The following is a 26,589-nucleotide window of genomic DNA, read 5'->3' as shown; positions in this document are numbered from 1 at the left end:
TCTTCTCGATCATCCCAGAGTGCAGGACACAGCATCATGGGCTCAAATTACAGGAAGCCAGATTCCGGCTGAACATCAGGAAAAACTTCCTGACTGTTAGAGCAATACGACAATGGAACCCATTACCTAGGGAGGCGGTGGGCTCTCCCACATTGGAAGCATTCAAGATGAAGCTGGACAGCCACCTGTCAGGGATGCTCTGACTTGGATTCCTGCATTGCGCAGGGGGTTGGACTCAATGGTTTTGTAGGCCCCTTCCAACCCTGCTATTCTATGATTCTGTGATTCTCCTCTCCTCCTCCCAGAAGCATGTGCCCCCTGCCATTTCAAATGAGATCCATGGCAGCCAGAAACAAGAGGAGAGGAAAGGAAGCATGAAACCCCCTGCCGCAACCCTCACTAGAGGCCACTTTCTAAAGCTTTCTATAAAAGAGAATAAAAAGAAGCCCAAGCTGCCGCTGCCACCATTCTAGTAAACTCCCAACTCAATCGGGACAAATCATGTCAGCATCCAGTCCTTCCCAACCCCTGAAATAGCCGCTCATGTACCAGGGCTCATCCCAAAATAGCACCCAGTTTCGGGGATGAACCTCAAAACTGGGCAAAATATTCATAACTGTACTCAAACAAGATTATGTCACTTCTGGTTTAGCCCTCAAAGCCAAGACGATAAGAGGCAGCCAATGAAGAGAGCAGTATAAATGACTGCTGTCATCTGAACACTAAGGGGAAAATATCAGACAGACAGCAGCATTGAAGACAGAGCAGAGAGGCTCAAAATGAGTTCTGTGCAGGTAAGACAGTACACAAATGTTCTAAATACATAAATAAATATTATTTGTTTGTCACTATGGCAGCTGAGGGTCTGAAGACAACTTCCATCGATGAGAATGGGAAAGCATTCAGCTGTTACAGAGTCCTGCTTTATAAACCCGCCAGCGATTTTGAAAAAGAGCTCTTTGAAGTTTGAAGGCTGGTACACTCTCATCAACAGAAGCTGGCCCAATAAATGGTACGATTTTCCATGCTTCGCTGTGCTGCTGATGCTCGAAAGGCGTTTGGGCTGCTGTACTGCAGTGCAAAACGCGTTGTTTGGGAAAACAGTGCAATGATCACAATCTTACCCAAAGGGCCAAAGTTTCTTCTTTCTTGCACAAGAGCATGGAAAAAGCAAAGGCCAAAGAGCAGCTTCTGCCAGATCTCTTTCTTCTCACAACTGTTAAAGAACATGGGGTCAGAAACTGGGTCGTTGAGGTATGATCGAAGGAGATTTGCTCTCACTCCTTTAGGTGGTTCATTGGTCATTTTTATTCCATTCTGGAGAATGCTAACAGGAAACTTCTCTGATGGATAACTGGTTAGCCACAATCTAATGAAGTAAAAGCAGAAAGAAATTTGATCACACGGTGCACCTTACCTGCACAAGTTATTTCCACATTTGAACAATGGCAAAGCAGCCTCGTAAATAAGCCCACAAAAGTTACTAGCCTGCAAAAAAAAACACCAGTTACTAGCCTGCTAAGAAGCTAATAGCCTGCATTTCCATGCTTGGTGCAGAAGAAGAGAAGACAGCTCTTCCGCAACTCACATGGAAACACAATATACTAGTCCCTTATCAGGCTAGCTAAAAAGAAGCCTTTGACCAAGCATGCTGGTGGAAGATGGACAGAGCTGATGGTTGAGCTTTCCTTCCTCCTTTGCAGCCAGCATGGAAACACAGTGGACTGACAGGGGAGGAATGGAATGATCCATCCCTCCTCCACCAGCTTGCTCACTCGCCTACATAGAATTCCTGGTTGCCTGTGCCTACCAGGTGAGTTGTTAAACACAAGGCTGTTGTAAAGTATTGCATGTAACTTGGTAACAAATGAGTCAGAGAAGCCTAGTTCTCACTGAGGTAGTCAGCCTGTGTCTGGACCATACCACATCAGATGGAAAGTGTGGGCTCAGATGACTGAATCCTCCTCCATTACAACAACAACAACAACAACAACAACAACTCTGCACACAGAAAGCTAGTATGTCAGGGAGGAGGCAAGACTAGATCCCTTCTCCTAGACATTTCATTTTCCAGATGGAGGGAATTCCACCAGGCTCAGCCATGACCCAGGGACAGACTGACCAATTCTGCACCCAGTTTGGCCTAGTTCTTGCTGAGGTCATAGTCATAAAACCGTATTTCACCCCTGTGGGATTATTGTAGTCCTTCTTATGGATCTGTTTTGTAATTTTTGTGCTGATGTTGTATTTACTTGATTTGATGATTTATTCTATTTTGTGTTTTAATTCTTGTTGACTAAACAGTTGTACAATGCCTAGAGGACTGGGTCAATAGGAAACTAAAAAATGTAAGGAAGAAATAAAACAGTGTCCGGGTTGTATCATTTCAAATTGTAGGTTTTACCCCTTCAGAATGTAATGCAGTGTCATTCATGATTTGAATGCAACTCCATTACAAAAACATTCCCTTAGTTTTGGCAACTAGCAGAAGGATCCAATGCACGATTCTCTTCCAAGTAAGCCCAGTGTGTTCAAGGGGGGGCTTCACTTCCTAGTCAGTGTGTTTATCATAGATGTTGGACTGTAGCCTTGTCTTCTTGTATAGGGGGGTGGCCCTGTAATTTAAGGAAATTCTTGGGTTCTTTGGCTGACATTGAATTGGGATGGTTTGACTTCGGTAAATCCAAAAGAAGGCTTCAGGGTTTATAACAATAAATAAATATATAAATCTGGTACAAAAGGGCAATTCTCATTGCAACAGTAACCGTTGCTGCTAGATGTATTTTCACTTTAAATGAAAATCAACCAGCCATCCCAGTGGGCAGATGATGCAATGTAATTTGATTAATGTGAATGGCCCAGATCATTAAATAATAGGTATCTGAATAGCACTGTGTATGTGAGTGTGAAAAGCATTTCCAGAGCAAGGGCAGGAGGTATTGACCATACTATGATGGTTTAATGGTGACACCAACTGTATCTCCCTTTTTAATGCTATTTTATTTGTATAGGGTTCCTCCCCTCCTTTTCCTTATTTGTGATCGATTGAAAAATGTCAATAAAAAGATGACACATGTAATGACATGGCAATATCATGAAGCCAAACCAGATGGGGACACAGCTTCTCCTTGCAACCAGGAGAACAACTGCCACTACCACCATACAATGCAGATGGTGTCAGCAGTGGAAAAGGCGAGCAAAGGAGGCAGTTTGGGGACCATTTTCATCCCCCCTGAGCAACCACTTTTGATCCAAAAAATTCTGAAAATAACATTCAGCTCAGCCCTTTCTTGACTAGTGTATTGGGATGCCTAGAGCTCAGGTAACAAGATTCCAACCATATCCATGTTGAATTAAAGACATAATTTCTCGCCTGAATTTGACATGGGTGTTCTCGGGCACAATGACTTCTTCACAGATTTTTTCTAATGCCGGCATCCAGCTGGTTGCAAGATGGCAGTTCTGCAACACGACCCAGGTTCCATTAACAATTGCCTGATTAATCATCTTGGCTGCAATTGGGCCTTGTCCTTGTCCAAGCGAAATAGTCTGAATGCTTTCCATGCCAAGATCATCAGCAAACTTCAGCAACCCTAGTGTCAAATATTTAAACACAAATACTCGGTTACTGAGGTTTGTTTTTTTTTTAAGAGTCAGGAAGACTATTCAAGATCTATTCAGTTCAACCCAAACTGGAACTAATTTAATTTAAAAATAAATTAACGAGAGCTTTCCTGGGGGGTTGGGGGTGGCTGGCACACTTCCTGCAGTTTAATCATCATGCATTCCTATTTCTTGTTTCGACGCTTTCTTTTTGTCACAGGGATATGCCACATGCAGAAAGGAAGAAATGGTTTCACAAAAAGAGTAGGTGATAGGAATGGATGGTGATTCATAAGCTAAAAATAATTGAAATCAGACGTAAAAGAACCATTTCTGTCCTGAAGAGGGATAATGTACAGGTCTGGTGACATGGCATGGGGCTGCTCTTCAAAGAGAAAAAAGTTCCACGGAACATGCCCAAGCCCTGGGTGCTCCTCTGTGGGCAGAAAAGAAGCTTGGGGAAGCCAGTTTTGAGCAGACTTGTAGCAGGAGGGGAAATGGTTAAGCAGCTAACTGCCCACACTGGTCCTCCACTGTTAGCCTACAAAGGCAGGCATCATTCATGCATCTCCTGCACATCATCTAGGACAGCCCTTAGTTTGTGCAGTTTCTGCTTCCCAAATCCTTCTCTCCACCTGGATGTGTTTTTCCAAGGCATGGTATGGATCTGAGGTAGGCCACCTGGTGCCATCCAGATGTTCTGGACCAACTCCCACGATCCCTGACCATTGGCCATATTGGCTGGGGCTTGTGGGAGTTATAGTCCAAAATAACTTTAGGGCAACAGGTTGCCTACCTTAGATACATGATCGAGAAGTTTCAAAATATGAAATATGAAACTACTGTGGTGACTATTAAATTTAAGGCTGAGGCTGCGCTGGCACAAATTCACCAGTTGGTTTAATATCAGAAGTTTGCCAATGCGCAGCCAACCCTCCGTACGCCCCAGGTCACTTGGGCATCAGATGCTTGCCAAGGCACAACTGCGCTGTGCGCAGCAGACCCTGGGATTGCTAGCATGACCTCGGCTCCAGCAACCACAGCAGTAATGACTGTGGCAGGAGATCACATCATGCCACACTTTAAAAGTGAACATCTGGAAAATAAGGGACGCCATGGAGGAGGAAGGGCTGCCACCTGCCAAGTCCGAGCAGCGGCTCTGGAGTGTGCCATCTTGTCCTGACCATGGGCCCACAAGGGGTCACCAGAGGGCAGCGTAACCATTGAAGTAGCTGGGTGGAGGTGCATGCCACGTTCCCTTGGCCCCCACCTTCCTCGTGCACCCACACAAGAAGGGAGGCTTCAGTCTCACGCTTTTAATTCACTATCAACAGGTTCATTACAGATGCAAATCCCCGAAAGCTCTCAGGCTACAAAGAAATAACAGAAGGAGATCCAAATGGGAGCTGCAATGTTGCCAGCAGTTTGAAGAGGGACTTGCTAGCTAGAATAACTTAGGGAGGGAAACCTCTCCCATCCAGTGATGCTCCCCTATGTCGAACCTCACTCCTCACTAGGGATGTCAGAGAATTCCGCCATGGATCTCGGTGAGGCCAAATGCCAGTGCATTTGGCCCCCCAAAATCCGTGGCGGAATGAAGCCCCCCCGCCCCCCCCCCGCGAAATGGGCCCGGAACGGAGCACCTACCTGCTGCCGTCCGCGCTGACTTGCGAATGGCAGCTGTGTCTGCGGCCACCATTCGCTTCTTCCATATAGCTGTGATAGGCTATGTAAATACTTATGTAGCCTATCACGGCTAACGCAGGGATGCCATTTGCGTACTATGTAAGTATTTACGTAGCCTATCACGCCTTAACTAAGGGAACGCAAATGGCGGCGGCTACAGCAGCCGCCATTTGCGTTCCCTTTTTTTTGCTGTTTTAGTTTTAGCCTATGTAAATATTTACGTAGGCTATTACGGCAAAAAAAAAAAAAAGGAACGCAAATGGCAGCCACTACGCCATTTGTGTTCCTTTTTTTTTTTGCTGTAATAGCCTACGTAAATATTTACGTAGGCTAAAACGGCAAAAAAAAGGGAACGCAAATGGCGGCCGCCATAGCCGCCGCCGTTTGCGTCTGCTGCTGTTTTTGTTTTTTGCTGTGATAGGCTATGTAAATATTTACGTAGCCTATCACGGCAAAATACAGGGACACAAATGGCGGTGGCTACAGCAGCCGCCATTTGCGTCCCTGCAGGCTGCCTAGCGGCTGGATGTCTGGCTGCGGGTGGCCCCGGCCAGCAGCTCCGCAGAACCTCCACGGAGCGGAGCCGGCCGGAGAGAATTTCGGGGGGAGGGCTGGAGCACCTCCCCCCCACTGCGAATGTCACCCTTCGAAAAGGTAAGTGACTTTCGTACATCCCTACGCTTCGCCAACCGGGTCAACCATCTGAGCTCCACCTCTAACTTTTCCCGCTTCACTCTGCGCCACAGTCTAGCATCCCTCAGATCACGCCCCGTGCTCTCCTCCTCCTCCTGGATTCTCATGGAGGGGGGCCTTCAGGCCCAGCCATCTGGTGCTAGCCTCCTGAGAAGCACGCCTCTCCATATCTGAACTGGCTGGGGAAGATGCCTCCCCCAGGTCTGACTGTTCCCCTTCTGAATATGAACTGCTAACTATCTCCATACGCTCAGAATCAATCCTGACATCACAGGACGTTGTTCAGCCCCAAGTTAGCAATTTGTGCTGACAAGAGCTGCCTTTATATTAAAGAAAAACCCGCAGTCCTCCCATTGTGGGGCCTTGCCACGTTTACAGCGGCTCCCAGACCGCGACCACGTGCTTGCTGACAGAAGAAGCCTTTAATTTTCTAGGTTCCACAGAACTCAATGAAACTGCACCATCTAGTGGCTGTTTTAATAGCATAACAATCCAACTTAAAATAAATATTTCATTATTTCCAGATCTTTTTGAGATGAAATGACCAGGAAATGCCTCTGGATGTGCCCCGGAGATTGACGACGTCATGACAACGACCTGCAAACCTCCATGAGTGAGCAATCTCAATAGCAGGATAAAAGCTCCATGTGAAGGAGCCCAAGTTCTGGAGCTCAACTGAGGCCTTTCTATCGCCCTTGGCCAGATTACCCCTCCCAGACTCTGCCTCTTTCCTGAAGCACAGACAGCCTTAAAGACAGTGGAGGCTGGTGGTTCCAGTGTCATTGGGGCAGTGCATCCATCCCATGACATTGGAGCCACCAGTCTCCACTGCTTAAAGGGGTAGTCCTTTGGCCTGCAGCCTAGCGCTCTACCTCCTCTCTGCCAATTCCCTCAGGGCATGTTGCCTGTACTGGCATGCAGGTGCTAAGGAATGTGGGACCGTGAGGCCGTTAGTGTAGAGAGGGGCTGATCCCTCAGAAGAATCTAGTCCAAGTGGTGCTGTCTGCAGGGATCCCAGCTTGTGTGTGTGGGGGGGTGTCCTTGGCTCAAGGCGCTCTTGCCTCTCAGGTTCAGGTTCAGCATTGGGGTCTGGATCTGGCTCCAGAGCCTCGACAGCAGGGGCGTTGAACCACTTTCGGCAAAGGCCAAATTCCATTTTGGATGGGCGGGGCCAAAGGCGAGGGGCCAAAAATACCAGCCTATTTTAGCTTAAAGCTCTTACTGCCCATAACTAAGCAGAGACATTTCAACCTTTTAGAATGGGGGGAAAATATGCAAAAGCCAAGAAACCACCAAATGATCAGTGATGGAGAGGAATGTGGCACAGCCATCTGGGAAACCCCAGAGGGTCACAGAATAGTAGGGTTGGAAGGGGCCTACAAGGCCATCGAGTCCAACCCCCGATGTCTAAGACCCCCATCCGGTCTTAGACATCGGGTCAGATTGGGGCCTCAGGTGGGCCTGATGTTCAACACCCCCGCTCCATGGCTTGCGCTGCTGGGCCTTCTGATCTGGCTGGCTGCTCTTCCTCTGGATCAGAGTCTGGGCTGCTGCCCAGGGGAACAGCATCATGACATATGCAAATACAGCTCCATTCAGCTGAAGGTATCTTCCTGTTCTTCCCATAAACAGAATATTTCATTTGGTTATTTAAGAAGCTCACCTGCCATGGGATCAGCGCCTGGAGATAATATGAAAATCAGAGGTGCACAGCAATTAGAGTCGTCGTAACTTCCTGCAAGATCAAATGTTGGGGGTTCAATATAGGTCCTTCCCATATTTTCTGTGATGAATTGTTGAGTTGCTGGAATAATTTTATCCGGTCTTAGACATCGGAGAATGACCATGCGATCAAGACCCGTGACCAGGCTCCATTCATCTGGGAACTTTTCTTCATGAGGTTTGGCAGAATCATAAATGGCTTTCCATTCCAGGATATTGGATTCAACATGATCCATCAACCCGTCCAAGTATTTCAGGCCTGATGCACGCACTATCTCAGCCCACGATTTGTCAGTCAACCATTCTGGCGCAGGGTTGGGATAAGGGTTATCCAGAGCAACCCCTCCCGTCAGTAAGAAACGCCAAACTTCATCGTCTATCTCATCTTTCCCTTTCATTATCCCTATCGTCAGGAGGAGGGAGAAAAGAAGCTTATCCTTCTCAAACAAGGACCGGCACACATTATTGTAGATACTTATTGTGAAATGGTCAATTATGTGAGCAATTCTCTCTTCCAGAACTTCACTCTTTCTGCTATTAGCAAGAGACTGGACATAGAGATTAATGAACCATATCAAGGAATATTGATACATGGGCTCAATGTTTGCCAAATCAGAAATACAGAAGAAGACAGTTGCTGAATGCACAGCCACAGGCTTGTATCCCATTCGAGTAGCATCAATTTCCATTTCAGTTATACTGGCAATTTCCTGCTTTTCGGAGATTTCTTCGGACAGCTCTTTGGAGGAAGAGAGAATTTTGATAGCTGTTTCATCTTCTAAGATATTTCCTTCTGATTTGGAAAGAACTTCAAGGATCTTATCTTCTATCTCCTTCAGCTGTTTCTTGTTAGCTGCACTCTCGACGATCAGCTTGTTCTTCTTCTCTTCCAGTTCGGGTTTTTCCTTCGCAGCTACAATCCCAAGAAGCTGATCCTGAAGTCCAAGAGGTGTAATCATGAAATTGAGCAGGCAGACTTTCACAGCCACTTCAGGGAGATAATGAGGATTCCTTAAACGAGTCGTGATGTAAAACCTGAAGTCTCGTGAGTACTCAATAATGTTTTCTCCTAGTCTCATATACTCCACGCCTTGCTGTTTGAAAGTGGTCTTCAGCAACACTGGCTCCAAGAAAGCATCCAATTCCTCACCAATATTTTCAAGCAAGACTGGGGTTCCAAACTGGATGGCATTTTCCAATGACCTTACATAGTTAGTATCAGACAACTTGATGACAGAAAGCTTATTGCCTTTTTCCATATTTTTTACCCATTTGTTGGCTTGTCCTTGAGGGTCGATCATCAAAGCCCATCGTCTGGAGTTGGAAACAATGATGCCATTATCAATAGAAAAGGAATCAATTGGCAATCCTGCAATCTGCCAGGCACGGATCTTGACTGGATCCCCTAAAGTGTTACTCAGGCTAAAATCATTAGAGCACGGAATCTTCTGCTCCTTGCACAGGATCAGCCATTTCTCCTGACATTCCTGGCGGTAATCAACAGTAAAGGCTCCCAGATAAGCTACTGTGCCTGAAGATAACAAAACATCCCCAGTAAGGTCCGTGTATCGGATTCCTAGCAAGCGGGCTGCCTCCGTCCACCTGTCCTTTTCTCCTCCCAAGCCACTGATCAGTTTTTCAGCCCGTATGAGCTTCTGGGAGCATATTTCAATATTATTCTCAAGTTCTTTCTTCCGATTATTCATGTTTTCGAACTCATCATTCAAAGCTTGCAGGCGGTCCATCACGTTCTTCAGTTCTGCGCGCTTTGTATTAAGTTTCTGCATTTGTATATCGAGCAAACCTTCTGCCTCCCGGAGTCGTTCACGTTTCGGAGCCACCACCTTGGCGACACGGTCATACACTTCCATGGCCCTCACCCATTTGCATAAGCCTTCGCAGGCAGATGACACATTTTTTATGACAGCTGGCTGGAAGTCCGGATGATTGATAAACTTCTCTCTTATTCTCTTCATTACAGCTTGAGGAATATTATCTTTGTCGTACGTCTTCAAGCCCTCAAGGAATTTCAGATCTCCTAGAACCTTTTTGGAACTACCCCAATAGTCTTCTATCATTTTGCCTACATTTCACAAACATGAATATATATGTAAAAAAAAAGATGTTTAAATACAGATCTTATACAGAGGAGATCTTACAAAACAAACAGTGTATATATGTCTATCTGTATCTATACCAGCATTCCTCAACCTAGTGCCTTCCAGATGTACTATTCTACAACTCTCATTGGCCCCAGCCACTGTGCTAGCTGGAGGTGATGGGAATTTTAGTCCAACACATCTGGGGGGGCATCAGGTTGGGGAATATATACACACACTCACACACACACCTACACTTTAGCTATTGTATTACAACTTCTTTTACAAAACTGTTAACTTTAGAATCCCTTAAGAACATCCAGAAAATTAAAAAGGCTAGTGCCAATCTATATGCAGCTGAAAACGTAAATCACTTCTGACAATTTTATTTTAAACAGGAATATATATATATAGAGAGAGAGACAGACAGACAGACAGACAGACAGACAGTGAAGAGGTTACCAGGGAAAGAGGGAGGATGTTACTCTTGGTTACATTTAATTAATTAAGGGCACAATCCTATGCACATTAGCTAGCCACCTTGAATGCCATTTTTGGTAAAAAGGCAGGGTATAAATCAAATCAATCAACACTGAGACAGAAAAATGTCCTACAATTCCCAGCATCCCTCCAGCTAGCATCCCTGGTTGAGCCATGCTGGGAATTGTAGAACTTTTTTTCCTGTCTAAATATACATAGAATTGTGCCCTAAATGTATTTGTATTTGAAGGAGGGGTCTATCCACAGGTATTAGCCATGATAGCTAAATGATGGAGCCTCTACTTTCAGGGGCATTATACCACTGAATAACAGCTGTTGGAGATACGGGGACATCAGGAGAAAGCTAATGGCTTCCTGCACTACTGATGGACTTCCTGGAAACATCCGATTGGCCACCAAGGGGAACAGGAAGCTCAACTAGATTAACCTGCAAGACACAGCAGTCCTTTGACTGAAAGATGTACCAGGTACTTCTCCTTTTAGAGTTGAGGGTGGGGCGGGGAGAAGAGGCAGGACAAAAAAAAAACAGTGTCTCTCAGCATATACAGAGTAGAACTGTCCTTCATTATTTATAAGACTGTTCCGGGATATCCCCAGGATGGAAAAAGAGATTTGGGGAATAGTACTGACACGCTCCAAGATTTAAAAGGAAAATTGAAGGTGTTCTCATTCCAAAATTATTACATTTTACCCTCATTCGAATCTTGGGTTTGATCCAGCAAGGCCTATATGCAAGACATGTGAGCTGTGAAGAAGAAAAATTCAAATGCTGCAAAAAAACAAAAGAGTGCTTCTCTGAGGTATGACTATATATATGTGTGTGTGTGTGTGTTTGTGTATTATACCAATCATACATCTGTTTTTTCTCCTAAGGAATTTTCATCTCCAGGCATTCCAAACTGCCACTCCTGGTACCCATTTAACAGCATAGCTACTGATGAGGGTGGAAACTGAAATGTTTAGCTTAAAATATATATTTTTAAGTTAGTATTTCTATCTTTCACACACACACGGTAATGGAATATAGCGCAGATGTTGAAATCAGTGGCAAAAATCATCTTTTCCAATCAAAGGATCTGGAAGATTTTAGGCATTCTTGGTCTTTCCCTGAAATCATTTTTGAGCATCCAGTTAATTCTTAAGTCAAAGCAGATGATGGGTAAGTTGATATGACAACTCAGTACCAAGAAAGGGGCACATGACACACACACCCCCAAATACTCCATAGGCAGAGGGATTTTCATGATTCGATTTTTTTTTTTACCGCTTCCACTTGGGTCAGGCTTCCTTTCCGGTTTTATCCCTTTCATGACACAGATGCTCTCCATCACAAGCTTCACAGGCCCTGGCGGATTCTGCATGGATTTGACAAGGGAGATATCCGAAGGATTCAGAGTATCGAGAGCCGAAAGGGCAGCCTCTAGAGCTGGCATGGCCTCTGCAAGGTCCCCCTCGCACTCTTCCTGTAATCACAAATGCAGCCCCACCACACTGTCAGCACCACTGTGATCAAGCTGACGGCAGTCATAATCTTGCAAGAATACCCCCTTCCTTTCATCTTTCCTTACTTCTTTTTTTAGGGCGCAATCCTATGGGGATAGGTGGCCACCGCCGAACTCGGAGGGGAGCGTTCCCTCCACGCTTCTCCTGCCTTGCATTTGCAGCTAGACAGCCGCTTTCGGCTGTCTAGCCGCAGCAAAGCGGAGCAGAGGAGGTGGCTGCCGGATGACACATAGGATGCGTCATAGTGGCATCTCCACCTTCCCCGCCCCAGGAACGCCCCATTCTGGCCACTCCTTGCCTCTCTTCCAAGCGCAGAGCTCGGGGCTGTTCAATACTGCCTGTGAGGCTGCACGGAAGAGGGGGTAGGTCGGTTCTCTGGGAACCAACCTCAGAGCGCGGGCTCTGAGATCGGTTCCCAGAAAACCACACATCCTACGGCAGTCTAGCCACTGACTAGCGGCCATAGAATTGCTCCCTTAGTGATTTTTTCTCCAAAGAGCACAGAGCAGCTTATATGGCTTCAGCCTTCCCACTCCATAGCTCCGCTGGGCCATGACTCCCAACCTGGGCAGCAGTTTGGACTCCGAGGAGGGGTGAGCCAGATCAGAAGGACCAGTGGTGAAGGCCTCGGAAGAGCGAGACTCAGACATAGGCCCCGACACTAAGCCTGATCCAGAGCCTATCTGTCAAGAGACCCCCACTTAGGGATCCCAGAGACGGCAAGCCCTGAATCTGAGGCTACACAGAAATGGAGTGCATTTCCCCCCTGGAACTCCACACTCCCCACTGCTGCACCACCAGCACAAGCCACATTTGTTACATTTTCCCTGGTAATGTATTAGTTAAGAAGACAAGATTTTTTTATCCCTCCTGCTGCATGAACAATGTATATTTCCTGGAATGCTTCAATGTACCTGTGGGCCAAATGAGACATGACATTAACCATCTGAGTGGCCATTGCATGCTTGGTTTTTGTTACTGGTGGGGGGCAGGGAGAATTTGGATCAGGACCATGGGATGGGGGAGAGGGGATTTCCCCTCCTCCCCCCTCAGCTGCTATTTGCTCTGGAAGTAAAGTTCCATTGGTGCTGATGGAAGTTTTCCTTACAGGGCAAATAGCAGCCACAGGGGGAGGGGGCATCCGGATCAGGACTAAGGCAGGAGGAAAGGGTTAAATCCCCTCTCCCGCCATGCATGATCCCAAAGTGGATCACCCACATATCGAGTTTGGCCTGGAGAGTCCAAATAGGGCTGAAACAATACATGACTGCTTGCTGTATACCTCTTGGTTCAGGTTTCTCATTTATTTAATCATGTTGTTGAAAACACAAGTGCCAGTGAGGACCAGCACCTTAACGCACAGTAAAATTACCTTAATGCCCTGCGCAACAGCAGCAGCTTCATTGGCCTCCTTCTCATCAGCAGCCACCAGCTCCTTCTTGGCGTCCACCTCAACCGTTTCTTTTTCGATGTGGATCATCATTTTCTCAGTTTCTGCAGAGGTTTGAATTAATTCAGGCTGAAGGGCTGTCAGTTCCTTTTGCATGACTGCGACCTAAAGAGGACACCAAGGAAGAGAGAGAACCATCTTGATACCATGTGATTGTGTAGGGCAATTACTATTTCAGAGACCGAGGCATAAGAAGACTTAAAAAAAAAAAAAAAAGGGATGGCAATGCAGTTCAAATGAGGATTTATTGCAAATGGGGAGGAGGAACAGGGAAGATAGGTAGTCAGATGTGGGCTGATTCAAGACGGGTTAAGTGTTTTGTGTTACCTACAAGTTATTTGTCTTTGCACACTTTTACATTCACCAACCTGTATCCTCCAGGTGTGCTGGACTTACAAGTCCCATTATCCCCAATCTGCTGGTTGGGGATAATGGGAAGGATAAGTCCAGCACATCTGGAGGATACCAGGTTGGGGAAGACTGCTTTTCATGTCTTTAATCTGTACAGTAGCCTCCTTCTTTAAGGGTAAAGAATTAAGAGTACAACAGGACATTACCTCAGATTATGCAGTATGGCCAAACGTGAGGCTTTTTAGAGGAGAGTGTTGGTTCAATTGCCCTTTGAATTGTTAGCACCACAGCAGGAAAAAAAATACAAGTACTTGTATCACCCGCAGGGTAAAAGCAGCTGGGGAGGGGGATTTAGATCAGGAAACAGCACATCAGGAAAGCATGAGTTGCTGCCCTCCCAGCTGCTTATAAGTTAAACAAACAAACAAACCGGAACACAAAAATTCCAGGAACTCTGTCATAGCATGTTCTTTTGACCTCAGGATGCAACCCTATGCACATGTACAAGGCAGCAAGTTCCACTGAACTCAGTGGGATTTAATTGAATTCTAAGAACGCATGCATAGCATCAGGCTGCAGAGAGGCAGCCCTATGCGCACTTACTTAGAAGTAAGCCTCAGTGGGAGATACTTCCACGATCAGGCTCTTAGACTCTTAATAGCTCTGCTAATAGTTCTGTAAACAGGAAGTATTAAACCTGTGATTATTGCTACAGATAAAAGCCATGTCTGCACATCATGATAAACCAGGATTCCTGGCTTTCTCTGAACAAGCAGCGTGAGCTGGTAAAACAAACCAGGAAGGGATAGCTTATTGTGATATCCAGACCTGAGAGCCTGGGTTGTTGCTTCCAAGCCAGCCAGATTTATAAGCCAACATGAAAGAAGGGTTTGTTGCTGGCCTGTGGTCCTGGTTTCTAGGTTCAGACATCACAATTGCCTCTCTCTTTCTAGTTTGTTTTACCTGCTTGTGTGAAAGAAGGAGCAAAGCGGGAGCGAACAGCTTGTGTGTACCACCATGCTCCTCATCCACAATAAGCCAGGATAAGCCAGGAACCCTGGCTTATCATTATGTACAAACATGGCCAATGAAAATCATTCCAAGTATTTGTGTGTGGCAGTGTGTAGCTAGCCCCTTTGGGGTAGGACTGGGAAGAGGGGAACAAAATCAGATGTAGACTTGGATGGGTTAAATAATCAGCCACAACTTTATTGGTTTCAGCTTGGAACAGAGTTGGAAGGAGCACAAGGCATGGATCCATTAACTGGACTGCCTTCTTGCTGCCCAATCCCTCCACCCTGGCCCATATGCCAGAGGCCTCAGTGGAGAGGCAGGAGCCAGGGGCACACATCACAACACAGATCATTAAAGTGAGTCCTTTTCTGCTGTCCCGGGGTGTGGCTGGATTGCAGCCCCATGCTGAGCTGGGTCTTATTTCCACCCCCTCCAAGATCCCTTAAGGGGACCCCCACCAAAGTGAAATGGGAAGCCCCAGTTCCCCTTACAGATGGATCTAGCCCAACACTTTCCATGCCTACACAGTTGTGACTAAGAATTGAAACCTTTCTAAGCAACCCTACAGTTATACCTGTCACGCCATGCAATTCACTATATCACTAGGTTAATATTCTTGCAACCTGGAAGGCGAAAACCCCGCACTGTGGCGCCAGTCCGTGAACTGATAAAATTCCTTCCCAGCCCCATTAACCGGTGACCAACCAGAATCCATAGCAAGGTGAGCTAAGGCCCAGCATGTATAGGTCCTTGGTGGACCAGAAAGGGGTACTTTTCCATCCAGCCCACCAGTAAAGACCTGCCCCCACTGAGCCAATCTAGCCCTGATCGGCTCCTCGGCCTCCCATGTGGCTGAGGACACGGCCCTGCCACGCTAGTGCAGCTGCCTCCTCCCACTGCTCCCCTCCCGGATTGGGCAGCACTGCAACATCGCTCCCCAGGTAAGCTGGAGCTGCATTTGGATGTCTATTGGTTCCATACTTACTTGCGAAGCTGCAAAATCAAGTTTCTGAAGACCCACAAGGTAGCGATTCCTCATCATATCAACCTCGTGCCTTTTACTATTTAGTAGCGTCTTAAAGGTCAGAATCAATTCCAGGTAAGATGTCGGCGTTACATAATTGTGTCTTCTGAGAATATTGTAATAGCTGACTGAGAGCTCCCTCACACTTTCTTGGAAGTATTTGCACATGGATACAACCCTACAGGGGGGAAAAATGCTTGCAAGTTATCAGGCAGCTAATAGAATCAGAATCAGATGACTCCGGTTGTGTACTGTCTAGTGAAGGTTGTGTGACTGTGTAGGAGCCACAGAAACCTTTTGATCTAACCTTGGCTCAAGACGTAACACTCCATAGGCAGCTTGGGGCTATGCTAGAGCTAGGGATGGTGCAGGCGCCCAATTCGGTCCAGGAATCCAGCAGAACTCCCCCTGCCCACACCCCTAAGCCTCGCTCGCCGAGGCTCTGACCCCGCTCGCCACCTGCCCGCACTTGGCGAGCGGCCCACGCTCACCCTGGTGGCCTCATTGAACTCTGCAGTCGCCATTTTTTGCAAAATAAAATAGTGATCGCAAAAATGGGCATACTTGCATATGCGTGAAAATGCACGTTTTTGTGAATGCGCATATTTGTGTATGAGCAAAATGCACATTTTATGAAAATGAGCATTTTTGCACATATACAAATATGTGCATTCGCAAAATGCACATTTTCGCGCATACGCAAATATGCCCATTTCTGCAGCATCTTACCTGGAATTGATTCTGACCTTTAAGAGGAGAGGCTCGAGTGTGGTCTGGTGTCTGGCGAACGGGGGCAGGGGCTGGGTGGGAACCTGGAAAACCTGGAGGGGTGGATTCACAAATCCCTAGCTAGAGCTGATTTTGTAACGTTCTACCTAACTGTATCAAAACAGCTATTTGGTGATGGACAACTGCCAACAATCACTCTACAAATATTTGAAGAAATTCCTGTCTCCATTTATTGCCCAAACTGTTACATTAATACCGTTGCCACAAATGGATCCAGCATATCAGCCATGGACCATCTCTACATTGGGCCAAACCAAGGTCATAAGAACATAGTCATGCTGGATCAGACCAAAGGTCTATGTCGTCCAATGTTCCGTACCCACAGTGGCTAACCAGATCACTATGGGAAGCCCACAAGTAGGACATGAGTGTGATAGCACCTCCCACACATATTCCCCAGCAACTGGTATTCAGAGGCATACTGCCTCTGGTACTCTGATACTGGAGGTGATATATAGCCATCATGACTAGGATAAGCCTTATCCTCCATGGAAGGGTAGTATGAATGTATCAAAAGTCATCCTTCATAAGACTTGATGTCTGTCTGAGAATATGGAGGGAGCCACTGCCAGTCACAGTAGTCAGTACAGGGACCAGTGGATCATTGGAAGTAGCTTCCTATGCTCATGAGCTGAAACTTAACCAAAGCAGCCCAATTCACCTTGACTTCAATTCAGCATTTCAGGAAACAGCTAATCAATTTATACTAGTGGTGGGTTCTTTAGATGGCATTGTGACCCTCCAGTTTCGCTTCTGGTTTTAAACAGCACTTTCAGAGAGATTTTTTTAGAGCAGGGAAAATGCAGTATTATTTCTGAAACTGAAAGAAAACACTTTTCCATTTGTGTAATTTGGCTATTCCACTATACCACATCACCACCTAGAGGTTATGTAGTGGAAAAGGAAAGGAAATGCTTTTTGTGTAGTGCTCAGATCTCAATTCTGTGACAAAACTGAAAGTAGAAACAGCTGATTAAAAGCCCTGTGTAGAAAAGCTCAGACAGAGAGAGAGAGAGAGAGAACAACTCTATAGAGATCTCAAGAGATCTCATGACATACGATTTTCTGATTTCCTCTTCCAGCTTCACATCCTCTAAGAATTTGTTCGCAACCATTTCCAAAGCATCCTTGGGCCATCTTTGGAACCAATCGATAGTGCAGCAATTGATCAGCGAAGGGAACATGCGTAAGCGATTCCGGAACGCGTCTCCAATGGGACTCATTGCTGAAAAGGACATATTGATCATTTCCCAAGAAGGTTCAGTCAACCAGTAAAGCCTTCCTCAACCTGGTGCCCACCGGATGAGTTGGACTACAAGTCCCATCATCCCTACTTGTGCAGTTCAACACCCCTGGAGGGAGCCAGGTTGGGGAAGGCTGCTGCATCAGCAGAAAGAAATCGGAGTGAAAAAGGAACATGGTGATCCATACCCAAAACGATATGTAGATTTTTCCTCACACGCTCAATGAAAAAGTTGTACATCGCCAGAGGGGTGGCTTCGATTCTCCTGCCTTCAGTCCGTGCTGCACTCTGCATTTTTTCAACAATATCAGCCTTCTCGTCCGCGGCGAAGATGTTAGGCACATCACCCGTGTTCAGAAGCATGTTGATATCCTCTACAAATGACTCATCCTTTATCTGGTAATCGCAAAATAAGAACGAGGTGCTTTTGTTGGCCACTCCAGACTGCAGCATGACTCTCTTAATATCCTCTCTCCAGTCGTTGGTGGTGTAGAACTTTGTGATTTCGATCATGAAAAGCTCATAGGCATTCATGAAGGTGCCCAGTTTGGTCGCACTCTGCCGGCCGCTCCCACCAATGCCCACCAGCAGCAAATGGCCGTTATCCTGCTTCAGGACTCGGCATATCCTTGAGATGTGCTCAATGGCAAATTTAAACATGACCAAAGACATCGGCGCCTTGCTGATGTTGTTGAACTCCTCCAGATAGTATTCCATGACAGAGGTCAGCTTCTTCAAGTCTGTAATTTCGTCGTAGATTTTCGTATCACTGGATGGTTTAAAGTAGTCTCCAAAGAACAGGCTCCGGATGTTGTCGTCATTGATCTTTCCAGTACGTGACAAATGGCTTAGTACCTATGGGACAGACAGAAGGATGTTTCAATTCAAGGCACTGGTGCTTACCTTTAATTATTATTATTTATTATTACTATTTATTACATTTTTTTTTACTGCCCCATAGTCTTTAAAGCCCTAAATGGCTTGAGACCCAAATACCCTATTGAGGCGTGGGGAACCTCCAGCCCAAGGGCCAAAGTTGGCCCTCCTGGGGTTCCTTAGATGGCCACACCCCTTCCTTTGGCCACACCCCTTTCCGCCAACCACTGATCATTTGGTAGTTCTGTGGCTTTTGTGCAGTTTTGCCCCATTCTAAAGCTTGAAATGTCTCTCTGAAGGCTTAGTTACTGAAAATTTCCCAAACCAGAACTGCAAATATGGTGGGAGGCATTTAAGTCCAGCATTACAGAGACCTCAAATGGCAGCAGATATAGCTTGTTCCTCTCCTGTATTCAAACAATTCAGTCTGCTCCAAGGCCAGCATACCTTATCAACACTCTGCTTGAAGCAGTCAGATGTTGTTTCTTTCACCATGTTAAAAAACACCTCTCGGTCATCAGCATCTATTAAGCGGTCATAGAAGACACGATAAACTTCATGAATCCAAAGCCGAATCAGTTTCTCTCCGTCCTGCCAAAGGAAAGAGGAACCAAAGAAAAATAAATAAATGTATGGCTGATTTTGAGATATGTAAGTCAGATGCAAAAATCTTTACACACACCAGATCCTATTCCTTCATCCACTATGCATTTAACAAAGGAGAGGGCCTTCCCAGTGGTGGCACCCCAACTTTGGAATGCCTCCCACTGGAGATACAATTAGCGCTGACTTTGTTTTCTTTTCGACACCAAATTAAGATGTTTCTTTTGCCCAAGCATTTTAATATTTTAGAATTTTACCATTTTAAAATGTAACATTATTTTTTAATTGAATTCATTGTTGGGTTTTTCTTTGGCTTGCTGGTTGAAGAGTTGCTGTTGGAGGGAGCAATCCTATGGCCATAGACAGCTTCTAGGGGGCAACAGAATACTTCAGATTCCTGGATCCAAGGTGGGAGACACCACTCCAATCTTCGGAGCTAGGAATCTGCGCTTCGCCCACCCTCCCCCTCCCCACTGGCACAGAAAGAACTATGACGGCTGCCTCTCTGAGGTCGGGAACTCAATTTTGGAGAGACAGAAAGCGGGCATTCCAGTGGGCAGAGAGGGGACGGGACTGGAGAGGCTGAGATACAAGCTATCCAGAGGCCTGTCCAGCCTCCTTCCTTCCCCCTCTGATGCACCCCAGCTAAGTGGGCAAAAAAGCCCATCTAATGAAATTGCAGAACAGGAGGAGCAGGGAGGCAACGATCACCTCCACTGCTCCTCCCACTGTGCACTGGATGTCCATAAGCATCTGAGTTTGGAGGCTTACAAGTATCGAGGGCGTAAATCATAGGACTGCTTCTTTAATTTGTTTTTTAACATGTAGTTGTATGGTTTTTATATTGGACTTGTGTGTTTGTTTTTAATGTTGCATACACTGCCTTGGGATCCACTTGTGGATGATGGCACTGCCACTTTCATAGGCACATTTGGTGGGGACATGAGAGCGGGCCTTCTCAATGGCTGCTCCCAGGCTGTGGAACTCTCTGCCGAGGGAGGCTAGGTTGGCTCCCTCTCTGCTATCCTTACATCAACAGGCAAAGACATTTTCATTCAAGCAGGACTTTGGCATGTAAGCATGTCATCCTCCAGGGCCTCTCCCATGCTTTGCAACCATTTCAGTGGGGGGGTTTTAACAAGGAAAGTCTGGTATTATTCGTGAATGGTGAGATAAACCCTAGTGTAATTGTGCAATTCCACTATACCACAGTGCCACCTAGTGCTTATATAACAGAACATAAGGAAAAGAAGAGAAAGAAAAATCCTTGAAAAAAACACATGTGAAGGACGTATTTACACGTGTAAAGGACGTCTTAATCCTGCAATGAATCCGGAAACAGAAGCCTCAGTAAAGTGGCAGGTTAAAAGCCTCATGTTCAAAAGCCTGAAAATTTGCCTCATGAGGTCTTCCCCTGGGCTTTTATTGAAGCATGGGAAGCCAGATAGGCTGCAGACCACAGAGAGTTGATTGTACAATGAAAGACAGGACATTCACACACAGCCTTTGGCCACCTCATAACTAAGGTAAGTGCAAAAATTTTGCATCACATCCACTAGAATTTCACCAAAATGTTCTTCCCCTTTGAATATTTTTTCTGAAATCAATATATTTTCTATCAAATTGAACGAGAATGGTTTAAAAAAAAAAGCAGAACATTTTCTCAGCACAACACTAATTAAAAGCCAACAAATATCAACAGGAATTGCACCAGTAAATATAAGGGAGTTCAGACTGGACTAGTTCCAGCCTTTGCAGAACTTGAGTGTACAAATAATTGGAGCCACTTTCCCTACAGATGTTATAGGGAAAATTATCGCTGTAGATTCAGCAGGACTGTGGTGCATTGTGAGGTGCAAGAGAGGGCACTACTGCTCACTTTCTTCTTTATTTCTTCTTTGTGGATGCGGATTAGCAAAAATAGTAAGCTGCTAGTTGCACAGTAAGCCAAGATAGTAAGCTTTCCATCTTAGTAAGCTAAGATAGGAAGTCTCCAATTTGAATCATGATTACAACAATGAGACAATGCACGTGAAGTGCTTGGGAAAACCCAATGTGCAACACAGATGGTGCGTGTGACAATGCTGCATCTGGTGTCACGATAAAAAAAAGAAAACATAGCACACCTGCAAATGGGTATGTGGGCACAACAGCACGCCTCTAATCACCCGGGAGAAATCGCGCAGGTTAAAGACATAGTGAGATTTTGAAGGAGTCGGGAGAAAGTTTTCCACAGCCAGCTTGTAAATATTCATGGTAGCATGGACCAACATTTTGCCAAGCCTTTGAAAAGAAACAAGAATGTTGAACGCAACCCACAGTCCTCAAACTACCCCACACCTTCTGTTCTCTTCTCCAGTTTCGACTGCCACGCCAGGCCCCTGGGCCTTTCCCTCTCTGCCTCCAAGTCAGCTGCTTGAATCCCTTCTGCAGATTCCTCCCACAAAGCATCCGTAGGCCATCATAGCCTCACTCCTTCTTCAGCTGCCAGCTAATCCTCACTTAACTCTACCTCACTTCTCTGCCTGAGGTAAAGGGCATAATATTTGCATATGCTAATTTAGGTGCAAATTTAGAAAGAATGGCTATAATTTAAATAGAAATACAATACATCCCACCACAGTGGGGAACGATGGTGACCAGGGTGGGGGGGATCTTCACAGCAACGCTTTGACATCACTCTCTGTTTTTCTGCGCCTTTTAATGAATTCAGCATTGCTCTGTAAGGGGACACATTGCACTGAAAGAAGCATACAATCCCACCCACCTCACCTGGGGCTTTCACAGGTCACATGGCACTCTAATTCGCAGTATTTGGGGATGGCTTCAGCAGAGTCCCAGCAGTCCTGATACGCGTCATCATTCAGAAAGCCTTGTCCCACCCACCCCTTTCGCCATGTCCTGCCCCCTCTGCTTCCCAAAGGCAATGCTGAATAAGTATCCAATGGCCCGTACCCCACCAGTACCTATACAAATCAAAGCAATACAATACAATACAGTACAATCCCAGTAGTATCGTTTCCCTTGCGGGAAAGCCAGCAGAACTTTGGGGCACAAATATTGCAAGATCGACATATCGATATAGCACACTACAACAAATGTGCAAAAGTGCTATTTTGCTCCATCGACACCGCAAATGTAAGCAGTAGTTGCTGTGTAGTGCTACTGATGGGCAACTTCAAGGCCCTGCTGCTCTCCTTTCCTAGGATTCTTTATCTTTAAACCAGTTGTGGACTCGGCAGCCCTTCAAATAGAGGGTGGCTTCAAACAGAGGACTGTCCCCTAAAATAGGGCAGATGGCCATCCTACTAGAACAGGTTGGATAAAGTATGCTTTCTTGAAGAAGGGGGGGGGCATGCTCATTTTAAAGGGGCATTTACCTTAAAAATGAAGCCTCAAACCCTTTACTGAAGTGCCAATCAACAATGGAAGTGAAAATCTTGGTTAAAGTTTCATCATCAAAAGCACTGATGGAGATAATGTTCAAGTGCCGTGTGAAACGCCCTGTAAGACACAAAGAAAGGCAGTGCAGTAAGTCTCGGTCCAGCTTGCTTCTCTTCCTGGATGAGCCAGGCAGACCTTTAAATCTTTTTAATCAAAGCACAGCCCAGCTGAATGCATGTCTCCTCAGAGGTGACCTGTGCTTCATAAGCCTGAAAGCTGTTGCACTTGGGCAGACTTCTGAGTAGACACACATACTGTAGAACTGAGCTGTGCTTTGTATGCTTGGTCAAAACCAAGCATTTGGAAAATGTCCAAACTGGTACAAATTACATCTGGCCCCACATTCATTGGTCACACCCAGTACCCTTAGCCCTGCCCACTGCTGGAATGTGGCCCCCAAGACGCTTTCCAAATTGGAATTTGACCCCAAGGCCAAAAAAGATTCCCCATCTCTGTGTTAGGGGAATGAGCAGGCCAATTAATTTTTCTCTCCCTCATCACCACTGCCAGTTTCTTTCTCCCCCCACCCCCCCCTGCTCCATCTCAGCTCCTCCCCTCAACATTCTATCCATTTTGAAAGCTTACCAGTACTTGTCAAACCATCCTGGGGGTTAATTTTTTTTCTTTTAATTTACAAACTGACATACTTCTGAATACCTAAGGAATCCCTCAAGTATTTAGAAACCAGTCTATTACTTTTGCATGTCTATATTTTGCTTCCAAACTGACAGGCACTCAGACACTTGAGTTTGTTATTATAAAGAATGAGTGGACCTGCAACAAAATTATGTAGTATATGCTTACTGCTTACCTCCTAACAGGAGTGTTCCTTTGAAGGTTTCCATTCAGCCAGCTATGCCCTTCTCTAGCATACTATTAACAGGACATTCCTTCCCCCTGCCCCAAACCCTGTTTTCCATTTTTTTCTCAACTGATCAGCTCAACATTCTCTGGCTATTGAGCATGCTCATTCCTCATTGGGCTGTTTATTGATGGGGTTTCCCCTTTAAATTGGTTTTACAAGTTCTTTTTGTACTTCTGCAAAACTCAGAGTTCCCCCAAGCATGATGACTCCGCTCTCTTGTTTCTCAGTGGCTCTGTTGTGGCTACTGTCCTCTCTGCACTCACCAACTGAGTTCATTATTAGAGGGAGTGATGATATTCTATTGCGTTTAAGCAAACATCTTACCTGTAATATCATTCCTTCCACCACCTGGAGGTCCCATTGCTGAAACAAACAGTACATCAACAATATCGAGCCTTGAAGTGTCTTTCTTGTCATACCAGTGACCATGATCAATCCATTGTCTAAGGAGTTCTATAGGCGGCTGGGCACCATACACCTCCTTTGCCGGCATATTTAAATCATCTAGGAAGAATATAGATACGCTTGTTTTCTTAAGACAAAGAATACCCCCACTCTTCTCCCCATCAACACAAGGGAGGGGAGAAGGAAAAGAGAACAACAGTGTACTAGAGATTTCCAGCAGCCCACAATATAACTAAACCAGAAGCTTTGAATAATTATTTGATGTGTTTTAAAAATACACCCTAAAATTCATCTGCATTTTATTGTCATGACGACTGTTTAAGATACTTTAGCCCAGCAGTTTTCAATACTGCTGATCTGAATATGCAATCCCTCCACATTTGGAGAAATTTTATTACGAGGTGGTCTGAAGACTTCTTCTTTTGCTCACTGTGAAAGTGAAGCCTTGGCTCTGAACTGAGTGCCGAAATATTTTGATGGGAATGGTAGCATGATGTTGGTAGCGTGGGTACCATGAAAATGTGGCTGCTAATGCACCTTGGATGATGCGATGTATAGAGCCATTTTCCTGAGAAATTTTCTTTCTCTTTTTCTCACTGCCCCCTACAAAAAGAAGGCCACTTTGCAGAATTCTGTCCAAATATTCCCCACCATTTCTTTTGTGGCAGCCACCATTCCCCTCACCCCCCAGCAGTGCCCTGGAACAATGCTAAGTCTGGGGCACTGTGGAGGATGCAAAATGGTGGCCAGTCTGCCAACACAGTTGCTACTGTTATTTTGCTCCAGCAGCTGCACACAAACAATCCAAAAACTTGGGGGTGGGGGGTAAGAATGAAGCTGTGTTACTGTCATTGCTAATGGTGAGTCCCATTCCTGAGAAACTGTTAGAAAATTTATCCTCTCCCTGGAGAAATTTGGGGAAATGGTCCCTCCAATTTCTCTGCCCATAAATAGGGTGCGTACAGCTACAATCTTTCTCTGGGCTCCTTCACAAAGAGCTTTTATCCTGCTATTGAGATGGCTCAATCAAGGAAGTTTCCAGGCTGTTTAGATGACACTGTGAACCTCCAAGGCATCTCCTGCACTAAATGCCCTTTGTTACGTTTTTAAATAGATCGCAGATAGTGTGCTATCAAATTATGCCGTTGTGACCTGCTTGAGTTCCCTCCGTGAAAAGGAAAAGTCACAAGAAGAGGAGCGAGATCAATTAAACATATGGAAGACTCAGATAAGCAGGAGAAGGAAGGGGAAAGGGTGGGGGTGGGGGTGGGGGTGGGGGAGGAAGTGCGTGAAGAAAGGAGTCATTGTGATCCTGTATTTAAAACAGAAGCAGAAAGCCCGGTTTTAAATGCAGGATTTTAGGCTGGTGTAGAGATGCTCTCTCTCTCTTTCTCTGACACACACACACAACACAGCTGTGGGAACCCCAGTTTGGATCAGGACCTCAGCACCCAGAGGAATTTTTTTAAACTCTTTGGTTACCTGTGCCATTTCCCTCTCAACATGCACACACACACATTGTATTTGTCCCCAGAGGTGCTGTTTCCTGCAAACAGCACATTCGGGGACCGTTCTTCTTTGCAAGAAAATGACACATTGCAATTTCTCTTTGGATCAGGGCCTGGCAGCAGATTATTTTGTGAAAGAAAGGCCATAGCACACACTTCAAAGCCATAATGTGCAGCTTGACCCTTATCTGGTGACGAAGAAAACATGAATCCACACTCGGTAATGAAAATGCGTAAGACATCTTACCCACAAACACAATCGCTGTTTTCCCTGCTGCAGGTCCAAAAAGGCCTTTTCTCCTCCTGTCCAGTTTCGACATAATAATATCCTGGGTCTGATTTGCTGTGGTTCGGGCAGAGAAGTTGATGAAGTTGGGGGTGTATTTTGTCTTTGGAAGCTGGATCAGGAAATTGTTGGTGATCGCTGATTTCCCTGTACCTGTCGGTCCCACTAACAACATTGGGATCTCATGTTCCACATAGGTTTTTAGGAAAAAAGTCTGCCTGGCTGTTTCCATTGTTGGGATGATAAGTTCTGAGACCTGTTGTGAAGAGATGGTTAGGGTGGGGCACGAGTGCCAAGGAAAATGTCTTAAACTGTTATTTGAAACCAGCAAAAAAAAAAAAACACCATTGCAACAACAGGTATGCGAGTGTATTTATCACTTGTAAACTGCAAGAACTCTCATGGGGCAAGATACATATTGCATGCATGCACACACTCCATCCTTCCCCAACCTGCTTCCAGATGTTTGGACTTCAGTTCCCATTAGCCCCAGCCAGCATGGCCAATGGTCAAGAAACCTGAGAGTTGTAGTCCAAAACCTCGAGAGGGCACCAGGTTGGGAAAGGATGATATACAAACACACAGACTGTAGGATCTCTGTCAATTTTTTTTTTCTACCCAATGTGGGGGCGGACTGTAGAATGCCTCCAAGTGCAGCACTCTACTTCTCACCACAGGAGTAAATGGCAACTATTCATTTATGTGGGAGTAAGAAAACAGGCACCATTAGAGCAGGAGCTGGCCAAGCTCGCTTGTCTGACCTTTATTAGTCCAGCCACTGCAAATGACCAAGCCTGTTCCTAGCTCCATAGTCCCACCGCTTCATCAGCAGAATCCCATCTGTCAGTCTTCCCCCCACCCAAGAACTTGAAAACTCTCTTTGCTCTTGCACTTCCATCAAAAGCTGCACAATGAAAGATTCCT

The 26,589-nt window shown here is 45.7% G+C and overlaps 1 protein-coding gene across 12 annotated transcripts in view; it reads right to left on the bottom strand.

The window, feature by feature from the left end:
• The window catches only part of DNAH3 (dynein axonemal heavy chain 3), a 184,430-nt gene that overhangs the window by 15,602 nt on the left and 142,239 nt on the right, over positions 1–26,589 (bottom strand). For 11 of the 12 annotated variants that reach the window (XM_084818522.1, XM_084818521.1, XM_084818519.1 and 8 more), the window contains 13 exons: positions 25,627–25,921; positions 23,791–23,970; positions 22,538–22,661; positions 21,284–21,440; positions 19,002–19,145; positions 17,867–18,533; positions 17,495–17,660; positions 15,608–15,824; positions 13,180–13,362; positions 11,569–11,767; positions 7,646–9,787; positions 3,374–3,593; positions 1,125–1,369 (listed from right to left, as the gene is read on the bottom strand). In XM_084818522.1, the coding sequence (XP_084674648.1) occupies positions 1,125–1,369; positions 3,374–3,593; positions 7,646–9,787; positions 11,569–11,767; positions 13,180–13,362; positions 15,608–15,824; positions 17,495–17,660; positions 17,867–18,533; positions 19,002–19,145; positions 21,284–21,440; positions 22,538–22,661; positions 23,791–23,970; positions 25,627–25,921 (4,939 nt within the window). The remainder of the gene's footprint in view (positions 1–1,124; positions 1,370–3,373; positions 3,594–7,645; positions 9,788–11,568; positions 11,768–13,179; positions 13,363–15,607; positions 15,825–17,494; positions 17,661–17,866; positions 18,534–19,001; positions 19,146–21,283; positions 21,441–22,537; positions 22,662–23,790; positions 23,971–25,626; positions 25,922–26,589) is intronic. The other variant, XR_014785546.1, reaches the window with a different exon arrangement.

The sequence above is a fragment of the Heloderma suspectum genome, chromosome 12 (assembly GCF_057233095.1).
Source record: "Heloderma suspectum isolate Gila_16-S chromosome 12, 16-S_ref, whole genome shotgun sequence".
NCBI lineage: Eukaryota > Metazoa > Chordata > Lepidosauria > Squamata > Helodermatidae > Heloderma > Heloderma suspectum.
This window is presented reverse-complemented; position numbering and strand designations above follow the sequence as displayed.